Source organism: Micromonas pusilla, assembly GCF_000151265.4.
Source record: "Micromonas pusilla CCMP1545 genomic scaffold MICPUCscaffold_6, whole genome shotgun sequence".
In the NCBI taxonomy this organism is placed as follows: domain Eukaryota; kingdom Viridiplantae; phylum Chlorophyta; class Mamiellophyceae; order Mamiellales; family Mamiellaceae; genus Micromonas; species Micromonas pusilla.
In genome coordinates this window covers 412,180-424,410 of record NW_003315887.1, presented here as the reverse complement: position 1 = coordinate 424,410, position 12,231 = coordinate 412,180, and the positions used below count along the sequence as shown (strand labels likewise).

The 12,231-nt window shown below is 69.2% G+C and overlaps 7 protein-coding genes across 7 annotated transcripts; 4 read left to right on the top strand and 3 right to left on the bottom strand.

Moving 5' to 3' along the window:
- Nucleotides 1–6: 6 nt before the first annotated feature.
- On the bottom strand, nt 7–2,545 carry MICPUCDRAFT_58712 (uncharacterized protein). The gene has a single exon (XM_003059108.1). The coding sequence runs from the start codon at nt 2,471–2,473 to the stop codon at nt 92–94; it is 2,382 nt and encodes a 793-aa protein (XP_003059154.1). The 5' UTR covers nt 2,474–2,545; the 3' UTR covers nt 7–91.
- Nucleotides 2,546–2,940: 395 nt separating this feature from the next.
- Nucleotides 2,941–3,849, top strand: MICPUCDRAFT_58711 (uncharacterized protein; the record flags this gene model as incomplete). Its single annotated transcript, XM_003059408.1, has 1 exon — nt 2,941–3,849. The coding sequence occupies one exon, from the start codon at nt 2,941–2,943 to the stop codon at nt 3,847–3,849; it is 909 nt and encodes a 302-aa protein (XP_003059454.1).
- Nucleotides 3,850–3,917: 68 nt separating this feature from the next.
- Nucleotides 3,918–5,045, bottom strand: MICPUCDRAFT_58710 (uncharacterized protein; the record flags this gene model as incomplete). The annotated part of the gene is made up of 1 exon (XM_003059107.1): nt 3,918–5,045. The coding sequence occupies one exon, from the start codon at nt 5,043–5,045 to the stop codon at nt 3,918–3,920; it is 1,128 nt and encodes a 375-aa protein (XP_003059153.1).
- A 1,461-nt stretch (nt 5,046–6,506) lies between these two features.
- Nucleotides 6,507–7,043, top strand: MICPUCDRAFT_58709 (uncharacterized protein; the record flags this gene model as incomplete). Its single annotated transcript, XM_003059407.1, has 1 exon — nt 6,507–7,043. One exon carries the CDS (start codon nt 6,507–6,509, stop codon nt 7,041–7,043), a length of 537 nt encoding a protein of 178 aa, XP_003059453.1.
- Nucleotides 7,044–7,258: 215 nt separating this feature from the next.
- MICPUCDRAFT_58708 (uncharacterized protein) lies at nt 7,259–9,524 on the bottom strand (the record flags this gene model as incomplete). Its single annotated transcript, XM_003059106.1, has 2 exons — nt 7,259–9,244; nt 9,396–9,524. 2 exons carry the CDS (start codon nt 9,522–9,524, stop codon nt 7,259–7,261), a joined length of 2,115 nt encoding a protein of 704 aa, XP_003059152.1.
- Nucleotides 9,525–9,711: 187 nt separating this feature from the next.
- Nucleotides 9,712–11,647, top strand: MICPUCDRAFT_58707 (uncharacterized protein; the record flags this gene model as incomplete). The annotated part of the gene is made up of 2 exons (XM_003059406.1): nt 9,712–10,899; nt 10,940–11,647. 2 exons carry the CDS (start codon nt 9,712–9,714, stop codon nt 11,645–11,647), a joined length of 1,896 nt encoding a protein of 631 aa, XP_003059452.1.
- Nucleotides 11,648–11,839: 192 nt separating this feature from the next.
- On the top strand, nt 11,840–12,223 carry MICPUCDRAFT_58706 (uncharacterized protein; the record flags this gene model as incomplete). The annotated part of the gene is made up of 1 exon (XM_003059405.1): nt 11,840–12,223. The coding sequence occupies one exon, from the start codon at nt 11,840–11,842 to the stop codon at nt 12,221–12,223; it is 384 nt and encodes a 127-aa protein (XP_003059451.1).
- Nucleotides 12,224–12,231: the final 8 nt, after the last annotated feature.

The following is a 12,231-nucleotide window of genomic DNA, read 5'->3' as shown; positions in this document are numbered from 1 at the left end:
GAAGATACAGTACGCCGAAATGGTCGTCGGTGTACGTATACTGAATTAATTTTGAGTTATCGAATCGACGCGGTCTTCCTTCCTTCCTCGCTCACTTCGCGGGCTTCGCGCGGTTGCCTCGGTGACGCCCCGAACGCTTCGCCCCGCCCTCAGCTTTCTCGAGCTCCTCGTTCAAGATGTGATCGAGCTCGTCGCCGCTGTTGTGGCGGCTGACGCCTCCGCTTCGCGGCGCCGGAGGCGGCGCCGGCGACGGCGCCGCGGGCGACGGCGACGCCGCGGCGGGCGGCGGCGGCAGCGGCTTCCCCGGCGGCGGCTTCGGCCCCGCGACTTTCGGCGCGGGTATTCCCGCGTGTGGGGCCGACGTCGTCGACGGTTTCGGGTGTGGCAGCTCCTTGTTGGGGTGAGGCGGCGGCGGACCGGGCGGCACCGGCGGCGGGCCCGGCGGCGGCGGCGGCGCGGGTTTCGGGTGCGGCAGCTCGTGCGGCTTCGCGCCGCTCGCGCCGCCCGCCGCGCTCGCTTTCCCTTTCCCTTTCTTGCTTATCGTCGCCTTCTCTATCTCCCTCTCCAACAAGTCCAGGTGGTCGTCCTTGGTTTTGTTACCCCCGGGCGGTTTCTCCTTGCCGCCGCCTTTCGGTTTCGGCGGCGGGTGCGCCGCGTCCGTCGACGTCTTCGGATGCGGAATCGCGCTCTTCGCGGACGACGCGTCTCCGAGCTTCGGGTGAGGCAACTCGTGCTTCGACGCGGAGCCGCCACCGCCGCCGCCGCTCTTCTTCCCGCTCGCGTTCGCGTTCGCGTTCGCGTTCGCGTTCGCGTTCGCGTTCGCGCCGACGGAGGATTTACCCCCAGACCGAGGCTCCGCGGCGGGCGGCGACCCTTTCGCGCCTCTCCCGCCCTTCCCGCCCGTCGACTCCGGGCTCTCGAACGGTCGATGAATCACGACTTTCGGGGTGACCACCTTGACGCGCACGACACGCCGTCCGCCGCTCCCGTGAGCGCCGTCCTCCGCGTCGTAGACCTCGTTGCCGCCGACGTGCCTCGACCCGGTGGACGACCGGCGGTCGCCGCGCGTCGGCGGCGACGTCGTCCTCGGCGACGGCCTCGACGTCCCTCCGCCCTCCCCACCCTTCGTCGTCCTCGGGTTCGGCGTGACCTTCCCGGGCGCCGCGTCCAAGCTCCTGCGCCTCGACTCGCTCTCTTTCTCGTCCCACTTCACCTCCACCGGCCGCGCGGCGCCGAACGGATTCGACTTGGCGGCGGCGGCGCCAGCTCCGGCGCCGGCGTCGCGGGGCGGCGTCGGTCCTCCCCCGCGATCGCCGCCGCGGGTCATCACCGCGGGTTGGTACCCGCCGCCGCCTCGATCGCCTCGATCCCCGCCCCAGCTCCCTCCGGCTCCGGACGACGATCCCGCCCCCTTGGCCTTGCGCGCGCCGAGGTCTTTATCCCCCTTCCCCCCGCCCGGCCCTTTCCCGCCGAGCAGCGCCGCGACTTGCTCGCGGACGACGACGATGCCCTTGGCGCTCTCGACGACGTCTCTCGTCGCCTGCCCCGCGGCGAGAATCTCCAGCGCCGCGTTCACGAGCTTCACCGCAGCCTTGTGCATCTGCTCCGCGATCGTCGCGGCGACGACGCCGCCGTCGGCAGCCTGGACGCCGTACGTCGTGAGGTGGTACAGAGGGTTCACGACGCCTCGCACGAGTTGCTCGAGCGCCGCGGCGTCGCGCGGCGTCGCCCCGGGCTTCGGCGCGTGCGACACCACCTCGAACGCCCTCTTCGCGAGCGGGTTCAAGCGCCCCTCCGCGAGAGGCGTCTCCGACAGCGACGACAGGAGTTCGCGGCACGCGGTCGGCGGGTACGGCTCGCCCTTGGGCGCCTTGCTGAAGAACGCCGTCAGCGGCTCTCGCGCGAGTTTCCAACTTTCCAACTCTTCCTTCTTCGCCGCCGCGGCGCGTTGCTCGTCCCGGGAGGGGTAGTGCACCTCCGCGGCCGGCGCGGGCGCTGCTGCGGACGGCGCCGCTGCGACTGTCCCGGGGGACGGCGATTCTCTCTTCGCGGCGCCCGGTTTGACGCGCCAGCCGGCGCCGTCGCGCGAGTCGAAGTCCACGGCGGTGGATAAAAAATGTCTCGAATCCTCGCGATGGATCGGCGCGCGCGACGGCGCCGCGCGGGGCGCGCCCCCCGAGTCCCCGTCCCGTCCCGCGCCGCGGGTTTCGTCGCGGTCGCCGCGGCGGCTCCACGGCGACGCCGCGGCGTGCATCGCCGGCGCAGCCGTCGATCGATCGCGAGGCTTGAACGCGACGGCGTTCGTGGACGCGACGAGCGGAGGCGGCGTCGGCGCGCGAGCCCAGTCCGCGGTTATCGGCGGGAGGTCGTCGTCCTCGTCGTCCTCCGCGGCCCAGTCCGCGGCGGGTGGGAGAGGCGGGAGGTCTTCGTCGTCGCTCCCGTCCGCGCCCGCGGCCCACTCGTCGTTCGCCATCGCCCCCGGTGGTCCCTCGCGCGGCGTTCGTCGATCACCTCAGTCGTCAGCGACCGCGGCCGTCCGGTCGATGGATGACGCGCGAGTGAGTGAATGAATTTTGGCGCCGACCAGCGCTCGCGATCTGCTCGCTCGCGTCGCGCGGTCTCGATCCGCGAGGGCGCGCGCGATCGGAGCGTTCGCGCGTTCGCGCGGCGTCGTCGACGTGCGACGCGCGGTCGATCGTTACGCGATGGCGCGCGGAGTTGTGCGCCGGATCGCCCGGGGCTGGCGGCGGTTCAAACACGTAAGAATTTGATGACGCGATCATTTTGACCGGCAGCTCGAGAGACGGCGGACGACGAGCGCGCTGACGACGATCGCCGCGCGCTGGGCGCGGGTCGCAGTCCGAGACGCGCGCGTCTCGTCCCCCCCTCCGCGCGGTTCTCGCTTCCGCGCGCGCGTCCGACGTCGGAAATCCTCGCGCGATGGCGTCGTCGGTTTCCGCGCTCCACGGCGCCGCCCTCGCGCGCGCGATGGCGTCGAAGCGCTCCGCGTTCGCGACGTCCGCGTCGGATTCGTCGTCGTCGTCGTCGAATAAGACGTCGGGATTCGGATACCGACGCCGCCGACCGTCGACGTCCGCGCCGCGACGCGCCGTCGCGCGCCCCCGCGCGATGGCGTCCGACGGCGGCGACGACGAGGGCTTCCTGAGCAAGATCAACCCGTTCAAGGCGGTCGCCAAGGCGAAGGAGAAGAGCGCGATCGCGAAGCGCGAGGCGGACAAGAATTCCATCATCAACGACGACCTCCGCAAGCAGCTCTTCGGGGACGGGCTCCTCGGGAAGGTCGCCGCCGGGGTCATCAACAACGCCGCGGGCGCGCTGAAGAACCAGATGGCGGAGAGCATGGAGGCGAGCCAGGAGGCGTACGACGCCGCGACGCGCGCGGTCAGGATGGACGCCGCGACGCGCGAGCGCCTCGGCGGGGACATGACGTTCACGCCGCCGATGTCGCAGATGAGCTCGTCGATGAACGTCAACGGCGTCACGAGGCAGAGCGTGCAGATCGGGTTCATCGCGCAGAGCGCGCGCGGCGACGGGCGCAGCGCGTCGTGCAACGCGACGGGCGTGAGCGACGGGAGCGCCGGGGGGAGGATGGAGGTGGAGGTGGACGTGCGGTTCGACGACGGCGGGTTGATCAAGGTGGCGGGCGGCGGCGGCGGCGATTTCGGCGGCGGCGCGGCGGGGGACGTCGAGGTGCTCAGCGGCGGCGGGGACGGGGGAGGGTCGTCCCGGGCGTCGTCTTACGGAGGGTCGTCGAGCGCGTCGAGCGCGGTGATCGACGTGGACGTGGAGACGATCGACGTGGACGTGGACGACGTCGAGGACAAGTAGCGAGCGCGAGGCGTCGTCTCGAACGAAAGAAAAGAAAGCTACCGCGTTCGCTCTCCTCCGCGCTTCACTCAGTATTTGGCCGTGAACTTGGACAACAACTCGTTCGCGCGGTCGTCGTACATCTTCTCGGTGATGAGCTTGCGCTCGCGCCACTCTTTGAGCGTTTCGAGACCGGTCTCGATCGACATCTTGTCGCCCGCCGCCGCGAGAGTATCGCCGGGCGTTCCGGAAGCGGGGAGCGCGTCTTCGAGCCCCGCGTCGAGTTCCGCCTTCGATTTCGGGGTCCGATGACGCGGCAAACGCGTGCGGGTAGCGCGCTGGTCGTCATCGAGATCACCGCGCCTTTCAGCGACGACGTCCGTGCGTTCGACCTTGACGTTGAGGACCAACTTCCGCATCGGCTTCTTAGGGTCGCTAAAAGGCTTCTTAGGGTCGCGGAGCACGAAATCTTGCACACCGACCCTGTCTCGATACGCCCGCGCGGCTTCCACCTCGGTGTCGAAGGTTCCCAAGAATTGATTTTTGTGCGTGGCTTTCCACTTTCTGCCTTTCAACTGACTGACGCCAAAGTACTTCGACTTTGGGTTCCAACGCCGACCACCGCGCGGCTTTACCTCGGCGCGTTCGCCGTCGCTCTCGTCTTCGCACTGAGAACAAAACCAAACGTCTTTGGGCACATACGTCAGCTTCAAGCACGTTAAGTGACCGCCGCCCCTGCAACTGTCCACGTTCTCGCACAAGACGAAGTCGTCGTGCAACTGGCGCGCGTCCCTTTCCTTCTGTCCACAAACGAGGCAAGGGACGTCATCGAACGCGCCTGCTTCATTAAGTGGCCCGTAGTCGCTTTCATCGCTTTCGTCGCTTTCCACTTCGACTCTTTCACCGTTCGCCACCGCATGTTTCTTCGCGCTCGGCGCGAGGTCCGCGTCCTCCGCGTCGGCGTCGGCTCTGCGCTTCGCTCCAGGGACGCGATTCCATTCTCTACTAGAATCCGAGTCCACGTCCCAGTCTTCCCCGCCGCCGGCTTCAGTGCCGGCTACCTCGCTGACGTCGCCGGCGTAGTCGTGTTCGCTGTGGTAATCGCTCTCGAGTTTTACGCGGATCTCCGCCGCTTCGACGACCGCGGGCGGGGTGAAGTCGCTGGATCGGCGGGGGTCCGCGTGGTCTGCGACAAAGCATCTGATCGTCGCCTCCATTTCGTCTCGTGTCATCCTCGGCGCTCTCGCGGACGGCGCGCCGGGGTCGCGCGCGGCGACTTCCGGAGCGCGCGCCGACGTCGGATACCGCTGGGGAGACGAATCGACGCCCGCGTGTTTGATGCCGATCCACTGATGGACGCGCGACGAACCCGGGACGGGTGGACGCGGAGGTGATATCGTGACGCGTGTTCGCGTCACGAGGACGGCCGCGCGGTCCTGGGAGCGCGACGTGAATCACGCGCGGAGAGACGTAATGACGCCAGCGTCGCTCGGGACGTCTGTCTCTCTCCAGTCGCTGTCGTTTTTTTCGCGAGGTTCTGTTCGAGCCCGGCCGAAATTTCTCGCGCCACGAGCCGCGGGAACTCGGTCGTCGACGCCGCCAGATCGCGCGCGCTTCCGCACGCGAACGAACCGCCCCGTTCGTTACCTACCCAAAAACAGCATGCCCCCTCGCAAGAAGAAACCAGCCGAGGAAGTCGAGATGGAGCCCGCGGACGAGGTGCGCCGCGTCCCGCCCGCCGTCGCGCCCGCCGTGACGACGTAATTACGAGAATCCCATCCCATCCCCCAGCCGCGCGGGCGGCGAGATCTTTCTCCAGCCGAACCTTTCCCCCGCGTCGTCCCCGATCCACCCCAAACGACGCCGACGCGCTGACGATCCTTCCCGTCCTTTCCCACAGGTCTACGGCGGCGAGGTGCGCGCGCCGACGGTCCCGATCGCGCGCGGAACAGGCCGCGCGAACGTCGTCGTTCGCCGGCCGTCGCGCGAGAATTAATTAATTTCGATTCCTCTCCCGCGCCGCGCGGCTGGCGCGATCGATCCGAGTCTGATCGTCCGTCCGTTTCCCTCCCCCGCCCCCGCGACCGTCACCCCACAGCTCCCCGACGACGACGGCGACGACGCCGGTGACGAGGACAACGCGGTATGTGATAGCTGAGACACGACCGACCGACAAACCGCGTCGACGACGGCGTCGGAGGCGAGGGACCTACCGTCCTCCGCCCCGTCTCGTCCCCGCTCCGCTCGAGGTTTGGTTTTTTCGGCCGACGGCTGGTTTTTTTCGATCGACGCCTTCGCGTCTCGTCTCACATCTTATCGCGGAAGAGGCCGACGAAATACCGTCGTGACCCTTAACAAGAGGCGGGAAAATACCGAACGCCCACACGAGAGGAAAAGAACGAACGAACGAAAGAAAGAGGCCCGAAAAAAAACCAAATCGAACTCGGCCCACTCGCGAAAAAACACGCGCGAAAAAGGCGAATGAAAGGCGAGGGTCCGAAAGGCAAAAAAACCACAAATAAAAAAGTGAAAAGCCAAGGACCCGAGAGCCAAGAGCCGACGCGTGTTTTAAACAGCCAGCGAGCGAAGAAAAAAAGAAAAGAAAAACGAAACCTCCTCCTTCTCTTCTCTCCTTCTCTTCGCAGGAACTCCAAGCGATGAAAGCCCGGCTCCAAGAGATGGAGGACGAGGCGAACAAACTGCGCGACATGCAGGCCAAGGTCGAGGAGGAGATGAACACCATCCCCGGCGGCGCGGAAGCGAACGCGAACCGCGAAGAAGCGGACTCGCGGTCCATTCACGTCGGCGGCGTCGACTACGCGTGCACGCCGGAAGAGTTGCAGATGCACTTTCAATCCTGCGGCACGGTGAACAGAGTGACGATCCTGACGGATAAGTACGAGAACCCGAAAGGGTTCGCGTACGTCGAGTTCCTCGAGGCGGACGCCGTCGCGAACGCGCTGCTTCTCAACGACACGGAAGTGCACGGGCGCAAGATCAAGGTGAGCGCGAAGAGGACGAACGTGCCCGGGATGAAAGCCGGCAGGGGCGGCCGCGGCGGCCGCGGCGGCCGCGGCTGGAACCCGTACGGAATGATGATGCCGATGATGATGCCGATGCCGTACATGGGGCGCGGGAGAGGACGTGGGCGCGGGCGCGGTGGACGCGGCGGCGGACGCGGCGGCGGCGGACGCGGCGGCGCGGCGCCGTACTGAGCGACCGAGGGAGGACGCGATGGACGACGGGACGGAGGGACGGAGAGAAAAACCAAAAAAAATGAAAACTGACTGAGTTTCGTCGTCGACGTCGTTCCCCCAACGCGGGGGCGGGGGGAGACGAGCGACAGCCGCGCGTGAATAGATTACTCGTGAGTTAGGTTTACGACGTGTACATATCATACCACCCTAACGCTCGCGTCGCGTCGCAGTCGTCACTGCTGGGGCCCAGGGTACTGCGCGTACCCTCCCCCCGCCGCCGCGCCCGCGCCCGCCGCGCCCGGCTGCTGCGTCGGGGGCTGCCCGTACGCAGCTACGTTATGCGCCGGCTGCGCGTAGGGCTGCTGCCCGTACGCCGCCACATTATGCGCCGGCTGCTGCGCGTAGGGCTGCTGCCCGTACGCCGCCGCTTGGGCCTGGTAGGCTGGCTGCTGCCCGTACGCCGCCACGTTGTGCTGCGGCTGGGGAGGGTACGCCCCGTACGCCGCGGGATGCATCTGCTGCGGCATCGCTCCCATTCCCATCATCGGCGGCATCTGCCGCGGGGCGCCCGCGCCGCCCACGGAGCGCGGGCCGCCCTGTCCCCCCACGGCCGCGTACTTCATGTACAGCGGCTTCTGCGCCGGGTAGTTGGGCGCGAGCAGCGTGTACTTGCTGTCGATGAAGTGGATCGCGCGCTCCGTGGCGTCGACGTCGTGGTACGTCACGAACCCGCTGCCCTTGTGCCGGCCGTCGTGTTGCCGTAAAATTTTCAACTCCTTCACCGCCCCCACGGTGCTGAAGATGGCCATCACGTGCGCCTCCTCGAACTGCGCGGGTATGGACCCGATGTACAGCTTCGGCGACGGCTCGCCGTACTGCGGCCCGGGCTTCGGGACGGACGGCCACGTCCCGCCCGGCCCAGGCCCGCCCAGCCCGCCGCCGTCGCCGTCGCCGCCGCCCCCCGCGCGCGTCTTGGGCCGCCGCGTGATGTCCGTCGACGCTCGTCGCAACGTCACCGGCACCGCCGTCCCCGGCGGCCGCAGCGTCCCGCTGTGCGTCGCGACCGCCCTCGCTGCCGCCTCCGGGGTCGCGTACGTCAAAAACGCCGCGCGAAGCGGCACCAGGAAGACGATCTTACACGGCGCGTCGTCGCCGTCGGCCGCGAAGTACGTCGCGAGGTCAGACTCCGTCGCCGTCGGCGGGAGCCCGCACATCAGCGCCTGCCGCGAGAGGGCGTCGCCTCCGTCCTGGGCCCCGTCCTCCACTTCCCGCTTCCTCTTCTCCCCGACGCCGCCGCCGCCGCCCGCGGCCGGGAGCGCGCGCTCGCCCGAGGGATCGCACCACGTCACGCGCACCGTGTGCGGCTGCGACTCCTCGAACTTGTACACCCCCGACAGCGCCGCCGCGCACGTCTCCGCGGCGTCTCTCGACGTCATCGTCACGCCGACGATTGGCTTGTCGCCCCCGGCGCCGACGGCGGCGGGCTCGACGTTTCTCCACACCCTCGCGACGCCGCCGTACGTGCCCATAACCTGCGCGACGGCCTCGTTGGGGATCGACGTCGGGACGTTCGCGACGTATATCGTCGTCTTCGCGACGTCGCAGTCGTCCTCGTCGCTCGGCCACGCCACCTCTCGGTGATGCTCCGCCGCGACGCCGGCGCCCGCGGCGCCGGCGTCGACGGCGATCACGGCGCGCCTCGCCGCGCGCTCTGACGCGAAGACGACCGTCGCCGTGCGGCGAGACGTGCCGTCCGCCGCTCGGAGGACCTTCACCGCGGTCGCGTCCGGCGCCGCGGGGGCGATCATCGTCGCGAGGGAGAGGTCCGTGGCGTCGGGTGGGAGGTTCGCGACGATAATCTTGCACTCGCCCATCTCTTCCCACGTCGCGTCGTCGTCGCCCGTCGCGGGTGGCATCAGGGGCGCGGGCGCGGGCGGCGGCGGGACCTCCACCGGCGGCGGGACGTCCACCGGCGGCGGGACGTCCATTCTCGGCGGGACCGGGCTCCCTCGGTCCACCTCCCACGTCGCCGGCTCGGGCGCGGGCTCGCGCGCGCGCGCGGACGTGGGCGGCGGCGGATTCGCCTCCGAAATCGCCTCTGCTGGCGCGGGTTCGGGGGACGGCGCGGCGGGGGGCTCGGCGTCCGCGGCGGGAGGCTGAGGCTCGGCCGCGTCCGCGTCCGCCGCGGGCGCGGCTTCGGACGTTTGCTTCGCGACGTGCTGCGTGTGAGAGGGGAAACGGGACCGGGACGGTCAGATCGAGGCGTCGCACAGAGCGGACGGCGAGCCCGCGAGGATTCGTTCTTCGGGGAGGTTCGATCGGATCGCGCGCGCGCGGCGAGGAAGAATTAATTATAATTATTCGACGCACGTCCTCGAGTTTCCCCAGGAGCACCGGCTTGGTCCCGGACGAATCGACGCCGACGGCGTCCAAGATGGCGCGGATGTCCGACACCTTGAGCGCCTTCCTCGCGGCCGCGGTCTCCGGGATGCTCGCCATCGCGCGCGTGCGGTGCGCGACCGGTGATTATCGAACCGACGGTCGACGCGACGGGTTTTTATTATCGGCGGTCGGACACTTCCTGTCTCGACGACCGCCGCGCCGCGCCGCGCCGACCGACTCGACCGGCGTTTCGTCACTCACAGCATGATTCCTCGGACAGCGCCGCGCGCGCGCGCTTCGCGCGATGGCGGCGGAGAGAACCCGCGGCGGCGGCGAACTGCGATGGCTGCAGTGCGGGTACATCCCCGCGCGCTGCGGCCTCCTCGGCGATGGAGAAGAGTCCTGGTACGAGCGCAGCGACGAGCTCACGCAGTGCGCGTGGCAGCGGCTGCGAGGCGATTGCGACGTCGCGAGCGCCACGACGACGGGCCCGCTCGCCATCGATGACGTCCACGGCGGCGGGTACGGCTTCGTGTTGGCCACGGACGCGCGCGGGGATCTGTACGCGTGGGGGGACAACCAGGACTACTTCCCCGGGTTCGACGAGCGCGAGGAGTACTGGGAGAAGCCGCGCGACGAAGCGAAGGATCCGAAGGCGGAGGCGGCGGAGGATCCGATGAACGATGAACCGATCGTCGTCGACGCCATCTGGCGCGACGACGGCGTCCCGAAGCTCCTGCTCGCGAACGACGACCTCGACGCCGACGCCGCTTCCGCGTTATCCTCCGCGAGCGGCGCCAGCGCCGTGATACGCTCGCAGGCGGTGCCGCGCGTCGCCGCCGCAGGGTGGGCGCACGCCGTCGTCGCCGTCGCGCCCGAGTTTGTCGCGAAATGCGTCGGGTGGAACGGGAAAGGCCAAGCGCCAGCGGATCCGCCGTGGCCGATGCCGCGCAAGGTGACGTCGCTCGCGTGCGGCGAGCGGCACACTCTCGCGGTGACGACCGAGGGGAGGATGTTCGGGTGGGGCGATAACGCGGACGGGCAGCTCGGTCTCGGCGCGACGGGGACGAACGCGATCGAGGATAAGGAGGGCGTTCGCGCGCACCCGAAGTCGTCCGACGCGCCCGCGGAGATTTCTCTCGTCATCCGCCCGCGCCTCGCGCCGGGGGAGACGCCGCCGCCGCCGCCGCCGCCCGGGACCGTCGGCCGCGCGGCCGCGCGCGTCGCCGCGGGCGCGCGGCACTCGATCGCGCTCGACGCGGACGGCGTGGTGTGGACGTTCGGCTGGGGGCTCTACGGGCAGGCGCGTCCCGTACACTACGCCGGTCCCCGCGCGACCGCGTTCGCGCGGCGCGCGTCGATCAGATCCTCGAGGACTTTTCCCGTCGTGTCGTCTCTCTCCGCCCAGGGTCCCTCGGTTTCAATCCCGACACACCGCGACGAAGGCCTTTCAACTCCGCTTCTGACGCCTTTCGACTCCCCCCACCCCGACGTTCGTCGCTTCGCGCGGACCCTCGACCCTCGACCCTCAGCTCGGGCACGACGACGCGGAAAACCGGTACCTCCCGACGCACGTGGAGTCGCTCATGGGGATCCCGTGCGCGCTCGCGGCGGCGGGGAAGGAGCACAGCGTCGTCGCGACGAGCGCGGAGCACGGCGGCGCGTGCTACGCGTTCGGGTCCAACCGCGACGGGCAGCTCGGGGTGTGGCGAGGTTTGGACGGGGAGAAAGACGATCGAGACGCCGAGGTGCAGACGACGTGCGAAGTCGGGCGAACGTGCGGCGCGCCGCTGCTGGTGGAGTTTTACGACGACGACGACGACGACGACGATGACGAAGAGTCGGACGAGGAGGGTGTCGACCCCGACGCCGACCTCGACCCGGACGTCGGCGAGATCCGTCCGGCGGCGGCCGACGACGACGACGACGTCGACGACGTCGACTACGGACCCGAGTTTACTCCCCGGAACGAGCTCCTCCTCACGCCTCGGTACCGCGCGGATAAGAAGCGCAAGCGCCCTCCGTCGACGTCCCCCGCGGTGATATCGCTGTCGTGCGGGTCGCGACACACCGCGGTCGTCGTCGAGGACGAGCGCACGTCGCGTCGCGCCGTCTACGCGTGGGGATGGAACGCGCACGGGCAGTGCGGCACGAGGGATCACCTGGACGTTCCGTACCCGGTGAAGATCAGGCGCGTCCTGGTTCACACTGGTCCCCGTACGACCGCGTTCGCGTGGTGAACGCCGATCCTTAAGGACTTTCGCCGGCGATTCTCTCCGCCCAGGGTCCCTCGGTTTCAATCCCGACACACCTCGACGCCTTTCAACTCCGACCGACGCCTTTCAACTCCACCCCGATATCATCGCTCGTGCGGACCGTCGACCCTCAGCGAGCCCGCGGCGGACGAGACGGACAAGCTGCTCCAGCTCGTCATGGAGGAGAACGCGCAGACGGGGGTGCCGGACGCGCGGTTGGTCCGCGCCGCCGCGGTCGCGAGGAGGGAGGCGTACCGAGCGAAGAAGGACGCGCGGGAGAAGGCGGAGCGGGAGGCGAGGGAGGCGAAGCTGAAGGTGAACCTCCATCGCGCGGGCGCGGGCGAGGGCGCGGAGGCGGCGTCGGCGTCGGCGTCGGCGACGACGCGGGAGGAGCTGCTCAGGGTGCCGCCGACGTCGACGTCGACGCCGGCGGGGGCGGCGACGACGAAGAAGAAGCCGACGCGGGGAGGCGCGGGGGATTCGGACGACGCGAAGTGGCGACCGGTGAAGGTGTCGTGCGGGTGGTGGCACACCGTCGTCGCGCTCGAGCCGACGACCTGACGTCGTAA